Source organism: Ceratotherium simum, chromosome 15, assembly GCF_057802395.1.
Source record: "Ceratotherium simum simum isolate JZ-2026a chromosome 15, ASM5780239v1, whole genome shotgun sequence".
Lineage (NCBI taxonomy): Eukaryota > Metazoa > Chordata > Mammalia > Perissodactyla > Rhinocerotidae > Ceratotherium > Ceratotherium simum.
In genome coordinates, this window is record NC_141914.1 from 42,903,507 (window position 1) to 42,925,060 (window position 21,554).

General features: G+C 38.8%; 1 protein-coding gene across 1 annotated transcript; it reads left to right on the forward strand.

The window, feature by feature from the left end:
* The first annotated feature begins 302 nt into the window (after positions 1–302).
* Positions 303–19,683, forward strand: KCNMB3 (potassium calcium-activated channel subfamily M regulatory beta subunit 3). The gene is made up of 4 exons (XM_004424711.3): positions 303–364; positions 10,544–10,735; positions 14,389–14,587; positions 19,558–19,683. The coding sequence occupies exons 1-4, from the start codon at positions 303–305 to the stop codon at positions 19,624–19,626; spliced, it is 522 nt and encodes a 173-aa protein (XP_004424768.1). The 3' UTR covers positions 19,627–19,683.
* The last annotated feature ends 1,871 nt before the right edge of the window (positions 19,684–21,554 follow it).

Sequence of the window (21,554 nt, forward strand, 5' to 3'; positions counted from 1 at the left end):
GTTCTAGCTGCAGAAAACCACGCAGGGTCTTCTTGAGCATCTAGGACTGACTGCTCCGCCTTGCCGGGAATCTGCAGAGCCACCCGGCTGGCCTGCCCCGACTTTCCATCTCTCCAGGAAAGCAGGCACCGCACACCACCAGGTGGCAGCTCTGCAGGTGCCGGTGCTTCTGATGGCTGCCTGCGCCGGGGACTGGTGGCTTCCTCTGGGACACCACTTCTGTTGATGCTTAAGCTTCATCTTGCGCCCTCAGAGGCCATGACTTAGGTGAAAGGAGACCATTTTCCCAGCCCCCTGGTCTCATGCAGCCATTCAGCATTCCCGTTCAGATTACACTCCCGGGTGGCCGGCGACGCCAGGGGAAGTAAGTCACCACCAGAATCTCTCAGCCTGTCATGGGCATCTCGCTGAACAAGAGGCCAGAAGAGCGGCCATAACAGAGTTTGGGGTAGAGTTTGGTCTTCATCCTCTAGGGTGCCCACTTGCCGTGCCTCCCAGGGGACCCTAGAGGCTTCCCCAGCAGCTCTGACATCTGGCGGTTTCATCCTTTTTTATTGGCTTCCTCCTCCAGGTTGCAAGTTCTTGGAGGCCAGGGACCTTTTTAAACTCACCCTTGACTCCCCAGCACGAGAACATGGCACAGCATATATATATGGTGCTCAATAAATATCTCTCGGTTGAATGAAGGAATGAGGAAATTACCACCAGCATTTGGTCCCACTGGTGAAGCATGCTTGGGCCTTGAAGTCACAGGCATGGGTTCAAATCCCAGCTCCACCAGTTAACTAGCTGTAGGACAGTGGGCAAGTTACTTAACCTCTCTCTGCCTCATCCCCTTGTCCATGAACTGGGGATGGTAACAGTCTCTACATGCCCTAGCATACTCGCTATGTACGACTCCCTATACTATGTCATTACACTCTCTACACATTTTAGCCATTGTTATTAACCACCCACCTCTACTCCTTAAGAGGGGAAGTGAGATAGTTAGGCTATCTTGAGGACCTCTTTTCTCCCCAGGGGAATGCAAAGCAGAGGGGCTGACAGCCTTAAGTGAAGCTGCACTCCTGCCTCCCACCCCTCTCGCCCCACCCCCGTTTGGAGCAGTGGAGCAGTCGGAAGTGGGCACCAAAATTGAGAGAAGAGCAGTGCCTGAGGGTGTTTGAGGAATGGGATGGTAAAATCTCACCAGCTGACTCCCAGAACAGGTACATTTCACAGCCAAGTTCCACAACCTGTCTGGAAACCTGGATGATTGGTAATGGCTCAGGTGGAGTCGGGAGCTGAGAAAGTGGAAACGGTAAAGGTCACAATGGTCATCATGTTACCCACTTCCATCATCCTTTAACTACAGTCACTGGTGTTTGAGAGAAAGAATGACAGAGGGAGACGCAGGGGTTTGGACAGAGGTGGGGGTTGGAGGAGGAAGGAACAGACAGACTAAAGAGGAAAGAGAGGCAGAAACACTTCTCTCCTGGAAATGAACTAATGCTTTTGTGAAAAGACAATTAAGTGAATCACTGTATGGCAGAAGATCAAATGACAAACAAGCAGGGGAACAGGTTTCAATGCCCCGTTCATGACATAATTAACTAGATAGAAGAGCCGTCGTGTTCTCCCCAAAGCATTACAGTATCCCATTTTCATTTCTGAAATGCACAATTGGATTTTTGCGCTTTTCTCTTGCCAAACTCAGTGAACCATGTTGACTTTACTCAGCCTCATTTGGTGTTTCAAAAGAAGTTGTTAAATAATTTTGTAATTAAAAAATAGAAGGATAAAAATAATTACCCAAATTTCCTCTGCAACACAAATTACAGGGAAATATTAATTTAACATCCCAATGTTTAGAAATTACATACACGTGAAACGAGTGTCAAATGAATTATCAAGCTTTGAAGAATGGCAGCATCTTCCTACGGAACACTTGCACAAGTTACAGTGTTGGGGGGAGAGGCTGCTGGCTTTGTCAGAGATCACACCCAGATGAGCGTGTTCTAGCTCTTTGAAATTGAGCTTGCCTCAGGTTAAGCCAGAAGGTGCCTGTAGCAATGTGTGGTAGTCAGAGATGGTGGGAAAGTCAGATCTGTCTGCAGGGGAGCAAAAGAAGGGGGTAGGTACTGCCTTGACTGTGAATAAAACATCTCCAGGTAACACATTGGTTAGAAGTGGAGATTTATCACTGGCAAAAAGGAATAAAAATGCTATTTACGCATCTCACTGGCTAGAGAGCAAAATTAGACCATTCTTAAGTGCTTTGAGGTCCTTGGATGAAAGGTGCTCTTAAATACAGTACCACAGAGTTAATTATAGGGATGTTTATGGTTGCAGAAAACTGGAAGCAACTTAATATTCAACAATAAGGAAATGATTAAACAAATTATGGGATATCCAGTTGATGGAATATTATGTAGCCAATAGAAGGGTTACAAAGATTTGTAAATGACATGGGAAAGTGCTTATTACGTTAAGTGAAAAAGACAAGACTTAAAAAAAAAAAACTATTTCCAGTGTGATCTCATTCTATTTAAAACTATATAGAGGAGGAGAATAACCCAGTAAGTGAATAGCAATTATCTCTAAGTAGTAGAATTGTGGGTGATTTTTGTTCTCTTCTCTAGACTTTCCCATATTTTCCAAGTTTCATAAAATGAGCATACAAAAAGTACGTTACTTTTTCAAATTCTCTGATATTTGTTGAGGCTTCTTTTTTTTTTTTTTTAAATTTTTTATTGCAGTAACATTGGTTTATGACATTGTAAAAATTTCAGGTGTACATCATTGTACTTCTATTTCTGCATAGATTACATCATGTTTACCACCAAAATACTAATTACAACCCATCACCACACACATGTACTGAATTATCCCTTTCACCCTCCTTTCTCCCCCCTTCCCCTCTGGTAACCACCAATCCAATCTCTGTCCCTATGTATTTGTTTATTGTTGTTATTATCTACTACTTAATGAAGGAAATCATACGGTATTTGACCTTCTCCCTCTGACTTATTTCACTTTGCATTATACCCTCAATGTCCATCCACATTGTCACAAATGGCTAGATTTCATTGTTTCTTATGGCTGAGTAGTATTCCATTGTGTATATATACCACAGCTTTTTTATCTATTCGTCCCTTGATGGGCACTTAGGTTGCTTCCAATTCTTGGCTATTGTGAATAACGCTGCAATGAACACACGGGTGCATGTACCTTTACAAATTGGTGTTTTCAAGTTCTTTGGATAAATACCCAACAGTGGAATAGCTGGATCATATGGTAGTTCTATCGTTGATTTTTTGAGGAATCTCCATACTGTTTTCCATAGTGGCTGCACCAGTTTGCACTCCCACGAGCAGTGTATGAGAGTTCCCTTCTCTCCACATCCTCTCCAACACATGTTGTTTCCTGTCTTGTTAATTATAGTCATTCTGACGGGTGTGAGGTTATATCTCATTGTAGTTTTGATTTGCATTTCCCTGATAGTTAGTGATTTTGAACATCTTTTCATGTGTCTGTTGGCCATCTGTATATCTTCTTTGGAGAAATGTCTGTTCAGGTCTTTTGCCCATTTTTTAATTGGGTTTGTAGTTTTTTTGTTGTTGAGATGCATGAGTTCTTTATATATTTTGGAGATTAAGCCCTTATCAGAAGTATGGTTTGCAAATATCTTCTCCCAATTGTTAGGTTGTCTTTTCGTTTTGTTGATGGTTTCCTTTGCTTTGCAGAAGGTTTTTAGTTTGATGTAGTCTCATTTGTTTATTTTTTCTATTGTTTCTCTTGCCCGGTCAGACGTGGTGTTTGAAAAGATGTTGCTAAGACCGATGTGGAAGAGCGTACTGCCTATGTTTTCTTCTAGAAGTTTCATAGTTTCAGGTCTTACATTCAAGTCTTTAATCCATTTGGAGTTAATTTTTGTGTATGGTGTAAGGTAAGGGTCTACTTTCATTTTTTTGCATGTGGCTATCCAGTTTTCCCAACACCATTTGTTGAAGAGACTTTCTTTTCCCCATTGTATGTTCTTGGCTCCTTTGTCAAAGATTAGCTGTCCATAGATGTGTGGGTTTATTTCTGGGCTTTCGATTCTATTCCATTGATCTGTGTGTCTGTTTTTGTGCCAGTACCATGCTGTTTTGGTTACTATAGCTTTGTAGTATATTTTGAAATCAGGGAGTGTGATACCTCCAGCTTTGTTCTTTTTTCTCAGGATTCCTTTAGCTATTCGGGGTCTTTTGTTGTTCCATATAAATTTTAGGATTCTTTGTTCTATTTCTGTGAAAAATGTTGTTGGAACTTTGATAGGGATTGCATTGAATCTATAGATTGCTTTAGGAAGTATGGACATCTTAACTATGTTAATTCTTCCAATCCAAGAGCACAGAATATCTTTCCATTTCTTTGTGTCTTCTTCAATTTCTTTCAGAAATGTTTTACAGTTTTCGGTGTACAGATCTTTCACCTCTTTGGTTAAGTTTATTCCTAGGTATTTTATTCTTTTTGTTGCAATTGTAAATGGGATGGTATTCTTAATTTCTCTTTCTGCTACTTCGTTGTTAGTGTACAGAAATGTAACTGATTTTTGTATGTTGATTTTGTATCCTGCAACTTGACCATATTCGTTTATTACTTCTAAAAGTTTTCTGGTGGATTCTTTAGGGTTTTCTATATATAAAATCATGTCATCTGCAAATAGTGACAGTTTCACTTCTTCCTTTCCAATTTGGATCCCTTTTATTTCTTTGTCTTGCCTGATTTCTCTGGCTAGGACTTCCAGTACTATGTTAAATAGGAGTGGTGACAGTGGGCATCCTTGTCTGGTTCCTGTTCTTAGAGGGATGGCTTTCAGTTTTTCACCATTGAGGATGATATTAGCTGTGGGTTTCTCATATATGGTCTTTATTATGTTGAGATACTTTCCTTCTATCCCCATTTTATTCAGAGTTTTTATCATAAATGGATGCTGTATCTTGTCAAATGCTTTCTCTGCATCTATTGAGATGATCATGTGATTTTTATTCTTCATTTTATTAATGTGGTGTATTACGTTGATTGATTTGCGAATGTTAAACCATCCCTGCATCCCTGGAATAAATCCCACTTGATCATGGTGTATAATCTTTTTAACATATTGTTGTATGCGATTTGCTAGTATTTTGTTGAGGATTTTCGCATCGATGTTCATCAGTGATATTGGCCTGTAATTTTCTTTTTTTGTGTTGTCCTTGTCTGGTTTTGGCATCAGGGTAATGTCAGCTTCGTAGAATGAGTTAGGGAGCTTCCCCCCTTCCTCAATTTTTTGGAAGAGTTTGAGAAGGATAGGTATTACGTCTTCTTTGAATGTTTGGTAGAATTCACCAGGGAAGCCGTCTGGTCCTGGACTTTTATTTTTGGGGAGGTTTGTGATTACTGTTTTGATCTCCTTACTGGTGATTGGTCTATTCAAATTCTCTACTTCTTCTTGATCCAGTTTTGAAAGGTTGTATGATTCTAAGAATTTATCCATTTCTTCCAGATTGTCGAATTGGTTGGCATATAGCTTTTCATAGTATTCTCTTATAATCTTTTGTATTTCTGAGGTGTCTGTTGTAACCTTTCCTCTTTCATTTCTGATTTTACTTATTTGTGCCTTCTCTGTGTTGAGGCTTCTTTATGGCTTAGTTTGTGGTTAGGTTTCATAAATGTTCCATCTATGTTTGAGAAGAATATATATTCTGCAGGGGACAGTATTCTATATTATCATTTAGATAAAGCTTGTTAATTGCTTTGCTTAAATTTATTTCCTTACTGATTTGTTTGGTTGAGCTATCAATTACTGAAGGAGTATGTAAAAATATCTCATAATCTGATGGTGAATTTTGTCTATTTCTCCCTATAATTTTCGGTCAATAGGGAAATGCTATTATATACATATAAATTAGTATTGTTAGATCATCCAGGTGAATTGAACCTTTAATCAATGTTATTACCTTCTTTACTCCTAATAAAACTTTTTAACCTTAAGGTTCATGTCAGCTTGCTTTTCGTTAGACTTTGCCTGACAAATTTCAACCTTTCTATATCTGTGTGTTTAGATGTATCTTTTGTAAAAACATATATGTTTAAATCCAGTCTGACAGGGCCGGCCCCGTGGCTTAGGGGTTAAGAGCGCGTGCTCCGCTACTGGCGACCCGGGTTCGGATCTCAGGCGCGCACTGACGCACTGCTTCTCTGGCCATGCTGAGGACGTGTCCCACATACAGCAACTAGAAGGATGTGCAACTATGACATACAACTGTCTACTGGGGCTTTGGGGAAAAAAAGCAAGGAGGAGGATTGGCGATAGATGTTAGCTCAGCGCCGGTCTTCCTCAGCAAAAAGAAGAGGATTAGCGTGGATGTTAGCTCAGGGCTGATCTTCCTCACAAAAAAATAAATAAATAAATAAATCCAGTCTGACAATCTTTATCTTTTAACTGGATCATTTAATCCATTTAGATTTATTGTAATTATACTTGTGATATACTTGGATTTATTGTATCATGTTTTTTTGCTTTCTATTTGTCCTGTCTTTTCCATGAGTTTTTTCCTCTTCTTTCTTGCTTTCTTTTGGATTGATTTTTTTTTCCCTTCCATTCTTTCTCCCGCTACTAGTTTGGAAGTTATATCACCTATTTGTATTCTTTTAGTAGATATTGTAGAAATTTGAGCACGCAGACTTGAACTTATTAAAGAGAAATCAGTGTCTTTATTTTCCTCTTAAAAAATATCAGGCATTTAGAACGCACTAACACTGTCACACTCTTTAAATTATAGGCTCTTGTCATGTATTTATCTTTTCTTTTAACCCCATAATAATAATAGTAATTTTAATTATTTAAAAATTAAAAAAATAATTTATATTTAAATATTTAATTATTATTATTATTTTATAAGGTTGATATCTTTACTTATCTATTTACCCCTGTACTTGCTCTTCATTTGTGGTTAAATCTCAGCTTTCTGTCTGGATTGTTTTCTCTCTGCCTGAAGTAAATACTTGACCTTTTCCTTTAGTGAAGGTCTATTGGGGGCAAACTCAGTTTTGTGTGTGTCTGAAATGTCTTTATTTCATACTTATTCTTGAGAGATTTTTGCAAGGTATAGAGTTCTGTGACTACTTTCTCTCAGCATATTGACAATATTCCTGTCTTCTGGCTTCCATTCTTGTTATAGTGAAGTAAGCTCTCAGCCTAACTGTCATTCCTTTGAAATTAATCTATCTTTTTCTGTGGCTACTTTTAAGATTTTCTCTTGTCGTGGTGTCTGTGCAGTCTCTCTGTGGTATGTCTAGTTGTGGGTTTCTTTTTATTTTATCCCACTGGGTTTCTAGAATCTGTGGACTGGGTCTTCATCAATTCTGAAATTTTATCATCTTTTTAAAATACTATTGCTTCTGACTTCTCTTCTCTTCTTCAATTTCAATTGTTTTTCATTTCTAGAAATTCTATTTGATTCTTTTTAATATTGGCTTGGTCATATTTTAAAGTCTTTTGTTCTTTCTGATATTTCCAATCCTTCCTTTATTTCTTCAAACATATTACAGATGCATTTTTATATACTGTCCAAATATCTGAAGTTTTTTGTGGATCTGATTCTGTTGTCTATTTTTTCTCACTCAAAGGCCCTTATTGTGTGTTTTATGACATTTGAGTGAGAGCACACACTCCTTGAAACTTTATAGGATTCTTTGAGGCTAGGTTGGAGGTGAGCTCCACCAGGGAAAGCCAGCTGCCAAAGAGCACTACCTACTTGAGATCATATTAAATGCAATTCTTAGGTTAAGGTTTTTGGATTTTCCAGCTAATGTGAATTCAGGCTAAAACTCTCTTGAAGATCACCTTAAGGTTACAAAATCTCAGGGGAGATTGTAATTTTCCTCCTCTATTCAGTGTCAAGGTTTGAGAAAGGCATTTTCCTTGCAATCTCCTATGGAGCTGTGTGTGGGAGATAGTTATTTCTAGTTCATCCTTATGCTGAGTATGGGGTCCTTTGTGGTTCCAGTTCTAGTTGAGTGGTATATTAAACCCCATACTTGGATAGGCCCTGGGCATTGTCTCCTGTCCCTGTGCCCTCCCCTCTAAACTGTGAAACTAAGGCTCAAGGTCACCAGGCTGTGCAAATGCCCTCCAGCTAAAAATTGACTTCAGTTCACTTTCCTCTCTGGGTTCCTACTTTCACATAGTGTTTGTCCTTTGAGTATTTCTAAGTTTTTTTAAGCTTTGACCAGAATTTTTAGTTATTTGCTGTTAGAGTGGGTGTCCAGTCCACCACGCTGGTGAAACATAAGCCTATTACTTTCACAATATAAAAATATATGTGTACTCATTTTTAGTGATTATTTTATATTATCCTTCTCCCTAAACTTGAAATAGCTTCTTCACAAGGGATCTATGAGGTTTTCAACTTTTCATAAAGCCTTGGAACAAAGTGGACAGAAATACTAGAAAGAGAAAATATAGTCTAGTAGACCACCAGGTCTGTCTTAATCCTAAATTAGATCAGAATTAGGTTATACCAGTTTTGTATATCATACCATTATAATTGAGTATGTTAAATCAATATATCAGGGCCGGCCCCGTGGCCTAGTGGTTAAGTGCTTGCGCTCCAATGCTGGTGGCCCGGGTTCGGATCCCGGGCGTGCATCGATGGGCTGCTTCTCTAGCCATGCTGAGGCCGTGTCCCACATACAGCAACTAGAAGGACGTGCAGCTATGACATACAACTATCTCCTGGGGCTTTGGGGGGGAAATAAATAAATAAATAAATAAATAAATAAAATTATTTTTAAAAAAATCAATATATCATAAATGTCAGAGGCCACATAATAAGCCTCTTCATGCATGGATATCTCACAATAACACTCCAGGATACTTTATAATACAAAGAAGCTAAAGTTCAGTTTCAGAGCATGAGGGAAAATACAGGGTAGAGGGTCTTGGAAACCTACACAATATCGAAACCTTACTTTAGGGCTAAAATTCTTTTCTTAATTAATCTATCACATTTGTTGAGCAATTACAAAATGCACTGGCTCAAATTTCATTAGATTCTTTTTCCTTGCCACTCTCTGAGGGTGGGATGATAGAGGGTGAGTAAAACATCAAAGGAGACTAAAAATCCCCAAACCAGGTCCTTGATTCCTAAAGTAGTGTTAACCAGAGAGTGCTGCCATCTTCTAAGGTTGACGCCTCCCCGTTCAGGCTCCTGGGACATCCTGGATTGCCTGACATTCTCCTCACTCTCTGTGGAGTCTGAAGACGTTGCCAGGGAGCTAGGGAGAAAAAGGGGGAAGGATGTGGGATAAAGTATAAAGTATGCTTTTGGAAGAAAGCAACTAGTAATTCCCTTGACAGGATTTTTGCTTGGCTTCAAAAATTAGTTAGCTTTTTACGCAGCTTGATGGAGCCTGAGTTTCTACCATTACAGCTACATTTGTTTGGCTTAAGTTTTCGTTAAACTCTTAAAATGGAAATACCTCTGAGACTCAAATGCCCACTAAGCAGAGAACAGCAAATCAGTGACATTGACTGTAGGAAGTGGTGGGACTGTGGCAAATTGGAGAATACACCCCTGTCCACAGAGGCAGCCTCTACTTGGCTCGGCCAGCTGTTCGTAGGCAGGAATGTGAGCCTTGTGATTTTTTCCAAAGTCAGCATCAGCATTTTTATGAGAAATTCCATGATTTTTAAAGTGTTAGCAACTAATCCCACATTTTAAAAAAACCGGAGAGAAGGCCAAACAAAACATATCTGTGGGCTGGATGCTGTCCACGGGTCACCAGTTAGCAACCTTTGTGTTGGACTTTGCTGTTCGCTGGACACCCCATTGTGAAAGAATTTATCACATCTTTTGCTGGAGCAGAGCAGAGAGAGGGAGAGAAGAAATGTAAGGCCATTCATGCAGAGCTGTGAGGACGGAGAGGAGGAGAAGTAGGGAGAGGGAGAGAAGACAGCAGGGAAGCCTTCACTATTCTGAATGGACTGGGCCATGGGCCAGAAAACCCTATGGTAGATGGGCTGCCTTTCCAACAGCTGGATTTGAAAGAACAAGTGAAATCCTACTATTTCAGGATGCTGTTAATTCCAAATGTGAACTTTTTGAGTCATTCTTTTTATATGGAAGTCATTAAAAAATGTACAAAATATTTTCAGGAGGAATGTGCAGGATCCCTGAGAGATAAGTGGGTTCATAACACTTATCCACATAAAACAAATGAAAACTACTTATAGGTAGTTCTTTTCTAGTCATTGATTAAACAGATCTCTAAAGACTTCCACCAGGCAAACATTCCTTAGTAGTGTTGGTTACTTAAAAAAAAATATTTTATAACACATTGTTTTAGCTTGTTTAGAGAGACTTTCCACCAGACTTTTCCCTCTGAATGTGGGACCTCATTGCGTTGCACTGAACCTGCCCACAGCCCTCAGGTGGGCAGCAAATAGGATCATGCCTCCACTCCCCATGGGTTGGTAAATGTCCCCACTTCTTTATGAGCTTATTGAGATCTCTCCTTCCCATTTCCCCTAAAGGGCGGCCTCTTCTGCCTCAGAGAGGAAGAGAAAGGTAGACCACAATGATGGAGACCCACCAGATGTGCACAAGAAGCTACCGTCCAGTGCTGGGGAGGACCGAGCCATGCTGCTAGGGTTTGCAATGATGGGCTTCTCAGTCCTGATGTTCTTCTTGCTTGGAATAACCATCCTAAAGCCCTTCCTGCTCAGGTAAGAAACAGAGAAAGGAGACCCAGAATTTGCAATTCAGATCAGACACAGGTACCATAGCAGAAGGGGGAGGCTGGCTCTGGTTTCTCCAGCCCTCCTGACCACTGTCTGGGACACGGAAGATGGAATCCTCTGTTCCTCTCTCAGTGCTGGGAGGCAGCTGGGTGTGGAGGTGCTGCTCCACCCCTCCAATCTCAAAAATACTTCCAACAACTAATCTACACATTCGATATTCATGTAGGTAATACATTCTTCCTTTGACAGCACATATTCCAGGGAAGGGTTAATTGAAGATATCACAAAAGTTTTTTAAGTCTGGGCTTTTTGAGGTTGACGATGCCTACCTGGCACATAGTAGTTGCACAATACGTGTTAGTTTCCTTCCTTTTCTTTTAATTAGTTTACTTATTAAATACGTGTAATAACAGTAACTATTTATTAAATATATACTATATGCGAGTATATACTATATTTTATCATATTTAAGCCTACAGCAAACCTATGATGGAAGCATTATTTTATTATTTTAATTTTCATTTTATAAATGAGAAAGCTCAGGGGCCGGCCCAGCGCTGTGGTGGTTAAGTGCGCGCGCTCCGCTTCTGGCGGCCTGGGGTTCGCAGGTTCGGATCCCAGGCGTGGACCTGCACACCGCTTATTAAGCCACCCTGTGGCGGCGTCCCACATAAAGTAGAGGAAGATGGGCACGGATGTTATTCCAGGACCAATCTTCTTCAGCAAAAAAGAGGAGGATTGGCAACAGGTGTTAGCTCAGGGCTAATCTTCTCACCAAAAAAAAAAAAAAAAAGAAAAAGCTCAAAAAGGCCAAGTAACTTGCCCAAGGTCACATAGCCAGTAAAGAATCTGCCTGTCATTCTGACATAAGACTCCTGGCCTGCTCATACTGACGTGAAGTTCGCTGCAGTGAGGAGGATGGGTTTTGATTAGGGCAGGGGAGAAGCTGTTTAATTTTGGAGGATGGCTCACACAACATGGGGTAGTTTGGGGGAGGGCAGTCTTGGGTAGGGGGACAGCAAGGGACATTTTCCCTTTGGTTAGCCAAAGAGCAACATCAGGCCCTCGGGGGAATCGGAAGAGGGAGGCCTAGGAGCTCAGTGAAGAAAAGGTGTCAGAGAAAAGGAAGTGAGTGGCCTGCTTTTGTTATTTATCAGGTTCATCTCCCACCATTCCTGGGTTACTATTGTTAGGGCAATAATGTGGAGGTCATCATCCACCACAGCACACAGTGCCACTATTAGAAGTGTCCCAGGGGAATTTTCTCTTGGGTACTAGCACCAGGAGAATCTGTTCTGCTCCTGATCAACCAGCTTACTTTTATTCAATGGACACCAGGAATCTTGTATCTGGTTGTGTTTCTTTCATTGCTTTGGCTGCTAGGAAGTTCAGAGCCAAGTTTGTGGCCCAGTTCTCATAACTGTAAGGGATCTTATAGTCCGCAGGTTACATGTTCGTATCTCACTTGACTTCGTTCTAGCTTTCTACCTTCCTTTTCCTGTTACTCCATTTTCCATATAAATATTTATAAATATATAATATATATTTATATATATTTATAAATATTTATTTTATTTTATTTATATTATATATTATATAATATATATTATAAATGTATAAATATATTTATAAATATTTTATATATAGATATAAATACCTGCATTACATATATCTACATAAGTTGAATAAATATGTGAGTGTCTGTGTTTGTGTGCAGGTCAAATTATTTTTAAAAACTGTGATATATTTGTGAGATATTCTGCAAGCTGGCACCAAACTGTTGTTCATATTTAAAATTTACTTTTCTAAGCGTTTCTGGAAATTATTTGCTTAAAGTAATTGAGTGCTTGAAAGTGGTGAGTTCTCATCTCTCTCTTGCCTTGCTATCTTGTGCCACCGGAGAGTAGTTTTGCTCCATGAAAGATGATGGTTAAGAGGCTTGGGCCACTTGTACTTATCTCCACTCCCTTAAACTCTCATCTCTCGATCAAATGATGCATTTTGTCTCTTTGTAGACGTATTGATACACAGTGATATTGCAAGAACATGCTCATTTTTTCAGCCCTAAATACAGCTCTGGTTCCACCTGAAAGGCTCTGGCCTGGCCCTTGTGCACAGGAAAGAACGTTCCACTCTCTGTAGTTTCCTGAAATCTGCAAGGTTCAAATCATACTCAGTGTGGCACTTGGTTAGGACTTAGAGAGCTTAAGTTCTAATTCAGATAAGCAGACAACTCTAAATGTTTTAAGGTGCCTAGTCTAAATAAGTATAGAAATTAATTTTGTGAAAAAGCAGGCCAATGCTAAACCTATGAAAAACCTTATTTTCGACTTTTGTATTTTTACTTGCCCAACATTTATTCTCCTAAGGCCATATCCAGTGATTTTTTTTTTATACTCTTGGTCTTGAGATTGTAATAAACTGCACTGTGTGTCTCAGGTTTGTTACAATAATAAAAAACGATGATTACTTATGGTCAAAGATCTTAATGAGTATGCAGTATGATGCCTTTCAAACATTCTAACTTTAGCATTTGCGAGTCTAACTTGTGTGTAAGGCACCAGGAAATAAACACAGGAACCCACCTAGATGTGAGTGAGGGTACATGAGGAGCTGGTCCTGTCCATTCCATCAGAGCATTTCCTCTCACCCTCATTTACTTTCCCTTGGGCTTGTTCTCCAATTATTTCATCCATATATGTCCTTTATCTTCAACATCGCCACAAAGTCTTCACGGGCAGGAATTTTGTCTACCACTTCTCATTGCACCCATGACTTTCCGTGTATGTAGTACAATGTGTGCAAATTCTCAAGGAATGTTTTCCAAGTAAAATTTAGTTCCGTACAACACTTATGGAGCCTCCACTATGTGAGGGCCATGGTGCTTGACGCTTTGAGGAATAAAAAGATGAACTGGATGTTGCTCCTGACCTCGAGGAACTTCCTAATAGCAAAACCATGGTAAGTTTGCTAATGAGAGAGTCCTTGTATGGTTTCCACTTGCCTCTCTGGAAGTAGAGTAGGTGAATGGAATTGTATGTACCTTGTTACCAGAACTTTTTGGAGACTACATTGACTAAGAGCCCTGTAGAAGGCTGCACTCCTTCCAAAGTCACATTTTCATCAGGACAAGCCAATGGTGCATCTGGAGATGATGAGGCATGAGAGATGATAAGATTTCTGAGTGTGTGTGAATCTCGGTAGTTATAGTATTTAGGGTAATATTGCTCAAAGTATGGTTCTCCAAATACCTACATTTTAATACTATTAATTATAGATTCCTGAGCCTCAATTCAGATCAACTGAAGCCAAATCTCTGGGCATGAAGCCATAGAATACACATTTTAATAAATTCTTCATTCTAACAAACTCCCTCAGGTGATTATAAAGTTTGAAAATCATTGATCTAAGGGTTGGTGTAGTTGAGAAATATGCCAGGAGGGTCATAATTGAGCTGGAACTTGGCAATTTGCTGCTGTTCATCCCGTTTCAATGTCCTCCATGCTCCCTACTCATAACATGCCTTCTGTAATGGTCCTACATTACCTTGAAATAGACAAATGCCTCAGGTTACCACACTAGAAATATAGAACTAAACTTTTTATAGAGTGAAACTCATTTATTTTTTCAAATTGAAGCACTCAGAGAGAAGAATCAAACTGCACTGTCGTCCACACGCATGTCACGGATGACTGGGTGGCCTGGGCTTTCACCTGTGGCGTGGACTGCCAAGGTCAGGGCCAGTACCCATGTCTTCAGGTATTTGTGACCCTCACCCATTCAGGCCAGAAAGCTCGCCTACATTATAACGAAGAGGCTGTCCAGATAAATTCCAAGGTAATGTAAAGTTCATGTAATTAAAGAGTTCTTTTTTTAGATTTTATTTATTTCTTTTTTCCCCCAAAGCCCCAGTAGATAGTTGTATGTCATAGCTGCACATCCTTCTAGTCGCTGTATGTGGGACGCGGCCTCAGCATGGCCGGAGAAGCGGTGTGTCGGTGCATGCCCGGGATCCGAACCCGGGCCTCCAGCAGCGGAGCGCGCGCACTTAACCGCTAAGCCACGGGGCCAGCCCTAAAGAGTTCTAATTACAGCAAACTTTCCACGCCAGACTGTCCCTAGCGGGGTGCAGTACCCACGGCCGTCTCTAGGGATAAATCTGTTTCCTTCCAGTGAACGTTTTGACAGTGGTCAAATCAGGATAAATGAAGCTAAAAGTATTCTTGGAGGAAAAATGGGGTATCTAGAAAGGAGAGGAATTATTCCAATTTCACAAATTGGTGTCTGGACTTTACGGGCTGAGCCAATGAACAGTCGTTTGTGGCCAGTATTACTTTTGGAGGTCCCACTCCCCATCATATCAAAAATGTTAAAATATACTCACAATCCACCTTAGATCAAGTAATTTTCCTTATCAAAGAAATTTAAAGGATTATAATTTTGATTTTAATAAGCTACTCAACTGGTTCATATGATTTGAAGTGTACATTTACACCTAACTATAAAAGTTGAGTTGTATTAGATCGGTTGACATGTTACATTTTGTTGTCTTTACTTAGGCAGTAATTTCAATCTGATGATTTCTGTTTTCTATTTTAGCTGCAATAGTTTTTAAGGTCTTAAACATTTTTGTAGGCCCTTGGGACAGTGCCTTGAGTGCCTAGTGGATATGATAATAAACCTCAAGATTTTTGAAAAAATCACCAGCTGATAGAGCTCCCTTCTCTCCACTGGTTCTGCCTCCCAGGAACCAAATCTCAGGTAGGGCTGCCGCTCTGTGGGCCTAGGGCAAAAGCCTCAATATGCTATCCTTTAGGGAAAGATTTTACTACAGGAAATCAAGACAGAGACAATAGAGGCATTAATAGGTATTGAAAGCACATAGAGGACTCAATAAATGACAAATGGATTTATTGAGTTGCTGCCCAGGAAGAGACTGATGACCTGCACGTGGGGAAGAGCATGGTCCTTATGAAGTTGGTCACTGCCTTTTCTGTAATGTCTTTATTCTAAGAATTCCTTCCCACATTCTTGCTTAGTGCCTGGAAATGGCCATTTCACTCTGTGCCCTCCTGCCACCCTTTTCCCCGTGAGCTATGTAATAGGATTCATCACCTTCTGAGATTGAAACTCCTCACTAATAGCTTCAGTTTGAAGCTATATTTCAGAATTAAAACCGTTGTTTAAGTGCTTGGTCTTGGGGACAGTGCCCTCTTCTTTCTTCCTCCTCCATATTCCTAGTGCTTCTATACACCTAAGTGCCACCGAGATAGGAATGATTTGCTCAGCAGTGCTCTCGACATAAAGGAATTCTTCGATCACAAAAATGGGACCCCCTTTCCATGCTTCTACAGTCCAGAGAGCCAATCCGAAGATGTCATTCTTATAAAAAAGTACGACCAAATGGTTATCTTCCACTGTTTATTTTGGCCTTCCTTGACTCTGCTAGGTGGTGCAGATTGTTGGCATGGTGAGATTAACACAGTACCTGTCCCTACTCTGTGAAAAATATAGCACTGCACTCAGACATGAAGCGGGTGGCAAAGTTCCTCATGTGGGACAGCATCAGTTCAAACTGGGGGGTGTAGGGAGGAGCAAGGGAAGGAGCGGAGAAGTCTTAAGATGGTGGCCAAATTCAAGTCCTGGCCTTCAGATACCTGCAATTTCTGCACTTGAGGACCTTGCAAACTAACCGTGTAGAAGCAAACTTAAACATGGTATTTCATGTGGGAAAGAAAATTAAAAAAAAAATTATGTATTCTATTTATTCTATAAATACATACAAATTCACTATCTTTTCTACTTCAAATCTCTTTCCACATGAGCCAAGGAAGCATTTTTTGCTTTTACGTAGCAAAATGAGCTCCAGGTAGTTGTGCTGTATCTAACTGCAGCTCTAGTTAGAACTTGTCAATGTGGAAATAAATGTTGAAGGTATCTAACCTATTGAGCACTGAACAGCCAGCCTAGTTCTACACAATATAGTTCATATGAAAACATTTCTCAAGAAAATTCTTAGTGAAGAACAGTTCATTCACTGTAGGAAGATAATAATCTGGTAGTTTCAGAAAATGTGGACCCACCATTCTACTTCACCATTCATGATAAAAGAAGAAAGCCGCTGCCTAGAAAATTCACTAAGCTTCGAGTTATTTGTATGTAACCTTGTCATGAACCATATAATTTTTCTTTCAGCAACATTTTTCTAGTTAATTATGCTTTCCGTAAGCTCATTTTATTCTTGTGCACGTTCTGGTGGGCGTGGGAGAGAGCGCTAGAAACGTGTTGTGAAGTAGAGAGAAGCTGTATTGGACGGAATTTAACATTCATCTCAGATAGTGCGCATTGTAGAGCAGTCCCAAGTGGATCGTCAGCAATTGTCCATACTTTAATTAATGAATCAACCATGGGTATTAAATAATGAATGTCACAACTCTCCCAACAAGTGCTTTCCAGATTAAGCTGAATATATGACTTGAAAACAGAGTTTGTTCTGAAAACCAGTGTGCCTCAAAGTATCTTTAAAATTGTATTAAAAAATTTTACATCATGGGTAATAGAAAGAACGAGACTTTTGAAGCAACTTTTATGTGTAGATGTAATCAAAACAGAAACTTTGATTCCAAGTCAATTCAATGCCTTGTAGCAAGTAATTTTGCCACAAATTATTAAATAAACTGAATAATTAAACAGAGCAACCTTGACTTGACTAGTAATGAATAATTTTGTTTTCTCCTCTTTCTAGTGTGAAATAGTGGCGAGAGCATCTCTGAGTAAGATTTATTTGAATTTGTAGGCCATAATTGTAACTTTTCAGATATGTATCCTTGGGCAATTCAGCTGACCTGTTCGAGCCTCTCTCTTCTCATCCAGAAAATGGGGATAATCTCTTCTTTCATGGGTTATTTTAAGGAATAAACAAGGCAGAGTATGTGAAACACCTAGCTTAGTTTCTGGCACCTAGTAGAGGTGCTCAAATATGTTAGTAAGATAAAAAAATCGTCGCTAAGTTTTAATATTCAGTCAGCCTTATCCCTCTTCTGGGTATATACCTGAAGGAAATGAAACCAGTATCTCCAAGCGATATCTGCACTCCCACATTCACTGCAGTATTATTCACAATAGCCAAGATATGGAAACAACCTAAGTGTCCACTGACATATGAATAAAGAAATTGTGGTGTGTGTGTATATATATATATATATAATATACATATATATATAATGTGTGTATACATACATACAATGGAATATTATTCAGCCTTAAAAAAAGGAGATCCTGCCATTTGCAACAACAGGGATGAACCTGGAGAGCATTATGCTAAGTAAAATAAGACAGACACAGAAAGGAAAAAACTGCATTTCACTTACATGTGGAATCTAAGAGTCAAAAACGTAGAAGCAGAGAGGAGAATGGTGGTTACCAGGGGTGGGGAGGCTGGGGAAATGGAGAGATGCTGGCTAAAGGGTACAAACTTTCAGTTATAAGACAAATAAGTCTAGAAATCTAATGTACAGCATGACGACTACAGTTAATACTGTATTGAATAACGGAAATTTGCTAAGAGTAGATTTCAGGTGCTCTCATCACACACACACACACACACAAGGTAACTGTGAGATATGTTAATTAGCTTGACTGTAGTATTCGTTTCACTGTGTATATCAAATCGTCATATTGTTAACCTTAAATACATACAGTTCTTATTAAAAAAAAAAAAATTCAGTCAGCCTTGGCACTTTTACTGGACAGCGGGTATAGGGATGAGGGTAGGGAGCTGTAGAGGAGGATTCCTCCCCACCTTCTCTTGGCTAAATATGATATGCATTTAAGGTCCAGAACATGCTGTTTAAAAGGTTGTGGTAAATTGTTTTGTATACCGAAGACTTCCCTGTAATAAAGTATATGTATGCATACACATTTTAAATCATTCTACAAATTGAGATTCTATAGATTTCTTAAATTAAAGGCACATCACTATTCCATTTCTTATAAAGTTTGACACCCATCTAACACTATGCAACTCTTGGGGTTTTTCTCGTAACAAATTCAAAACAATTAACTTGAAACCCAGAGTGTGTGAAAGTGTGAAACCGAAACTGTTTCAATTGCTACAGTTTTCCATTAATATAGTGGCTACTTGGTTCATCTCAGCAAAGAGTGACATTATGCTTGGAGAACAAAGTCAATTTAGAACAATGTTAATTCAAAGTCACTCAAAGCATTTGGCAGATAAACAAAATTTAAGTAATTATTTGCTGTTAATTGCTTAGAGGTACTAAGTATCATTGCCCATGTGCATTACTGCTCCAAGAAAAGCCCATACTTACCTTTTGCAAGCTTTACAATAACTGAAAGCAAAACCAGTTTGCTTCTAGCCTAAATTTGCTTTTAGGTTCTGGTATTAAACTGACTTGAAAAAAAGGCCATCTACACATACACATTCACACGTGTGTGTGTGTGTGTGTGTGTGTGTGTGTATATATTTCTACTTAAAATACAAGCATATAATTCTTTATGCTTAAAGGAAGTTAATATTTAAACAGATATTTCTCTAATATTCATCACTTTACCGGGGCAGAAAAACTGGCTTTTAAGGCATAATACTTTTATGTTTTCCATCAACTATTCTTAGTCATTATTGATAAGAAGTCAAATTCAGCTAAATTTTGATTATTAGCAACACTGGTTTGCTTTAAGTATTCATGACAAAATATAATTATCACAGTTTTTTCTTTGTATATATATAGTACACTAAGGATTGTTTGGACACAAGTCAAAGTAATTTTTTTTTTTTTAATAAACAGCATGATGTTACAGACTGCAAAGTTCAAGAAAAGCAGACATTGACAGTTTCCGATGAGCACAAACAGTAAGTGCAGTCACAGGCCAAACTTCTTGCTAGGAACAGCAAGACTGGGAGGTCGTCTTAAATTGAGTGACACTGGATTATTCTATATTCTCAGTACAGGAACACATGCATCTTGCTGTGTCAAATACTTTTTGGGCCATCATTAAAAGAACATTGAAAGACATTTTTCTCCTAATTAATGCAGTATACCACAGGACTTCAACTCACTGAATGACAAAATATAGAGAAATAGATCTGCTACAACAAATGGGGCTAAAAAGGGTGGTGGGAGCTCCTTTTTGAAGCTTCTGAAGTCAACATTTGATGTGTTAGTAGTCTTCTTTTGGTAGTGCCACATTCCTTAAGATATTAAAGTGTTATGTTCCAGAAGGATATATTCTTTTAGATTTTATTCAACCCAATTAAGTCTGAGGACTGAATCACATTGAAACTATTAGTGCATTTGAAACTTAGGTTCCATAGCCAAAAATATTTCTAGAAATCAGAGGAAGGCCAAGCTCTCCAACCACTCTTATGAGCATAAATTAAATCTGATAAGAGGCTTTTTCTTATAAAATCAATAGATGACCACATTTGGAAATTCATACTAGAATTAAGTAGTTTAGTCTTATTAAAGATATTTTGAGAAAATATAAAACAATGGTTTTCTGCCTCCTTGCTAACCTAGGATTAACAAAAATAAGAATCACCTAAAAATATACATGGCTCTTAGCATAACCACAAAATTATTGCAGTGACAGATTAAATAAGGTTTCAGATAGATTCATAGACTTAATTGGCTTACAAAACACATTAAAAAACTCTTTCCATACTTACCAACGTGAGGAATGGAGTCTACTGTTGGTAATAAAATTCAGTTACCCAACTACACTAAACGTGCAATGGATTGATTCTACTTTTTTTCTCCCTGCTAAAACTCTCTATGTAATTGTGTAAAAGTTAAGTCAGAAAATGTCCTTTCGGCTCCTGTCACTTTATGCTAACTAGCATGGCTGTAATATTAATATCTAAAACTAAGCAAGATGAATGGTGCTACACTGATAAAAAGGAAGTGCAAAACCTTCATCAAGTGGAATACTTGAATGAAATAAGCTTATTTAAAAACTAACATCCCAACTTGGGAAACTCCTAATAAATTCTCAACTCTTCTGAACTTTAGAACCTTGATGTTTACACCTTTTATGAAATATGCCTCTTGTCCAGGGCTAGCAAGCAGCATGTATACAAATAGAAATGTGTGGAAATATACACACATCTATTTCACTAATAAAGAAGAAAAGAGAACAAACCTAATTTCAAATGCCGAATTCAAGAATCTAGTACCATGAACCTCCTGGCACTATATAGCCTTTTCCAAATGGCTCGAGCAATGATTAAATTTTAACCAAAGAATTTTCTTAATGTCTTCAACACCATTAAAAACAAGGCATGCCAACTCTGACTTTATAAATCTAAAATACAGTTCTCTGCAAATTTCTGTAATATCAGAGCCTGAAGTATTAAATTGTGACTCATCTATTTTTTTCCGTACTAACCTTCTGAGGTAGAGTTACCAATCCAATTTTATCAGGACCATAGTTATCTTGAGCTAAACCCTATATATCTTTTCAGAAAGTGAAAATAACTTTTAAGAGAAAAGAAAAAACGCTTCCCAGGCCATAGCACGTAAGATACATTTACAACTTTTAATGTAATAGTTAAAAAATAAAAATGGTTTGTGTTTATATTTTAAAAAACAGCCCAGCTGTATTATTCTCTGTCACCAAGAATTATTATCTGAGGACCCTGTCAATGCTGAATTTTATGGTTCAGCCTTCACAATCCCGTCCTTGGTGAAGAGTTAACTCCCTCACGGTATGCACAATATACTCTCACAACTTTCAGTCTTCTCTTAGTGCCCCATCTGAGCAGGATGGATAAGAAGAATGTAAT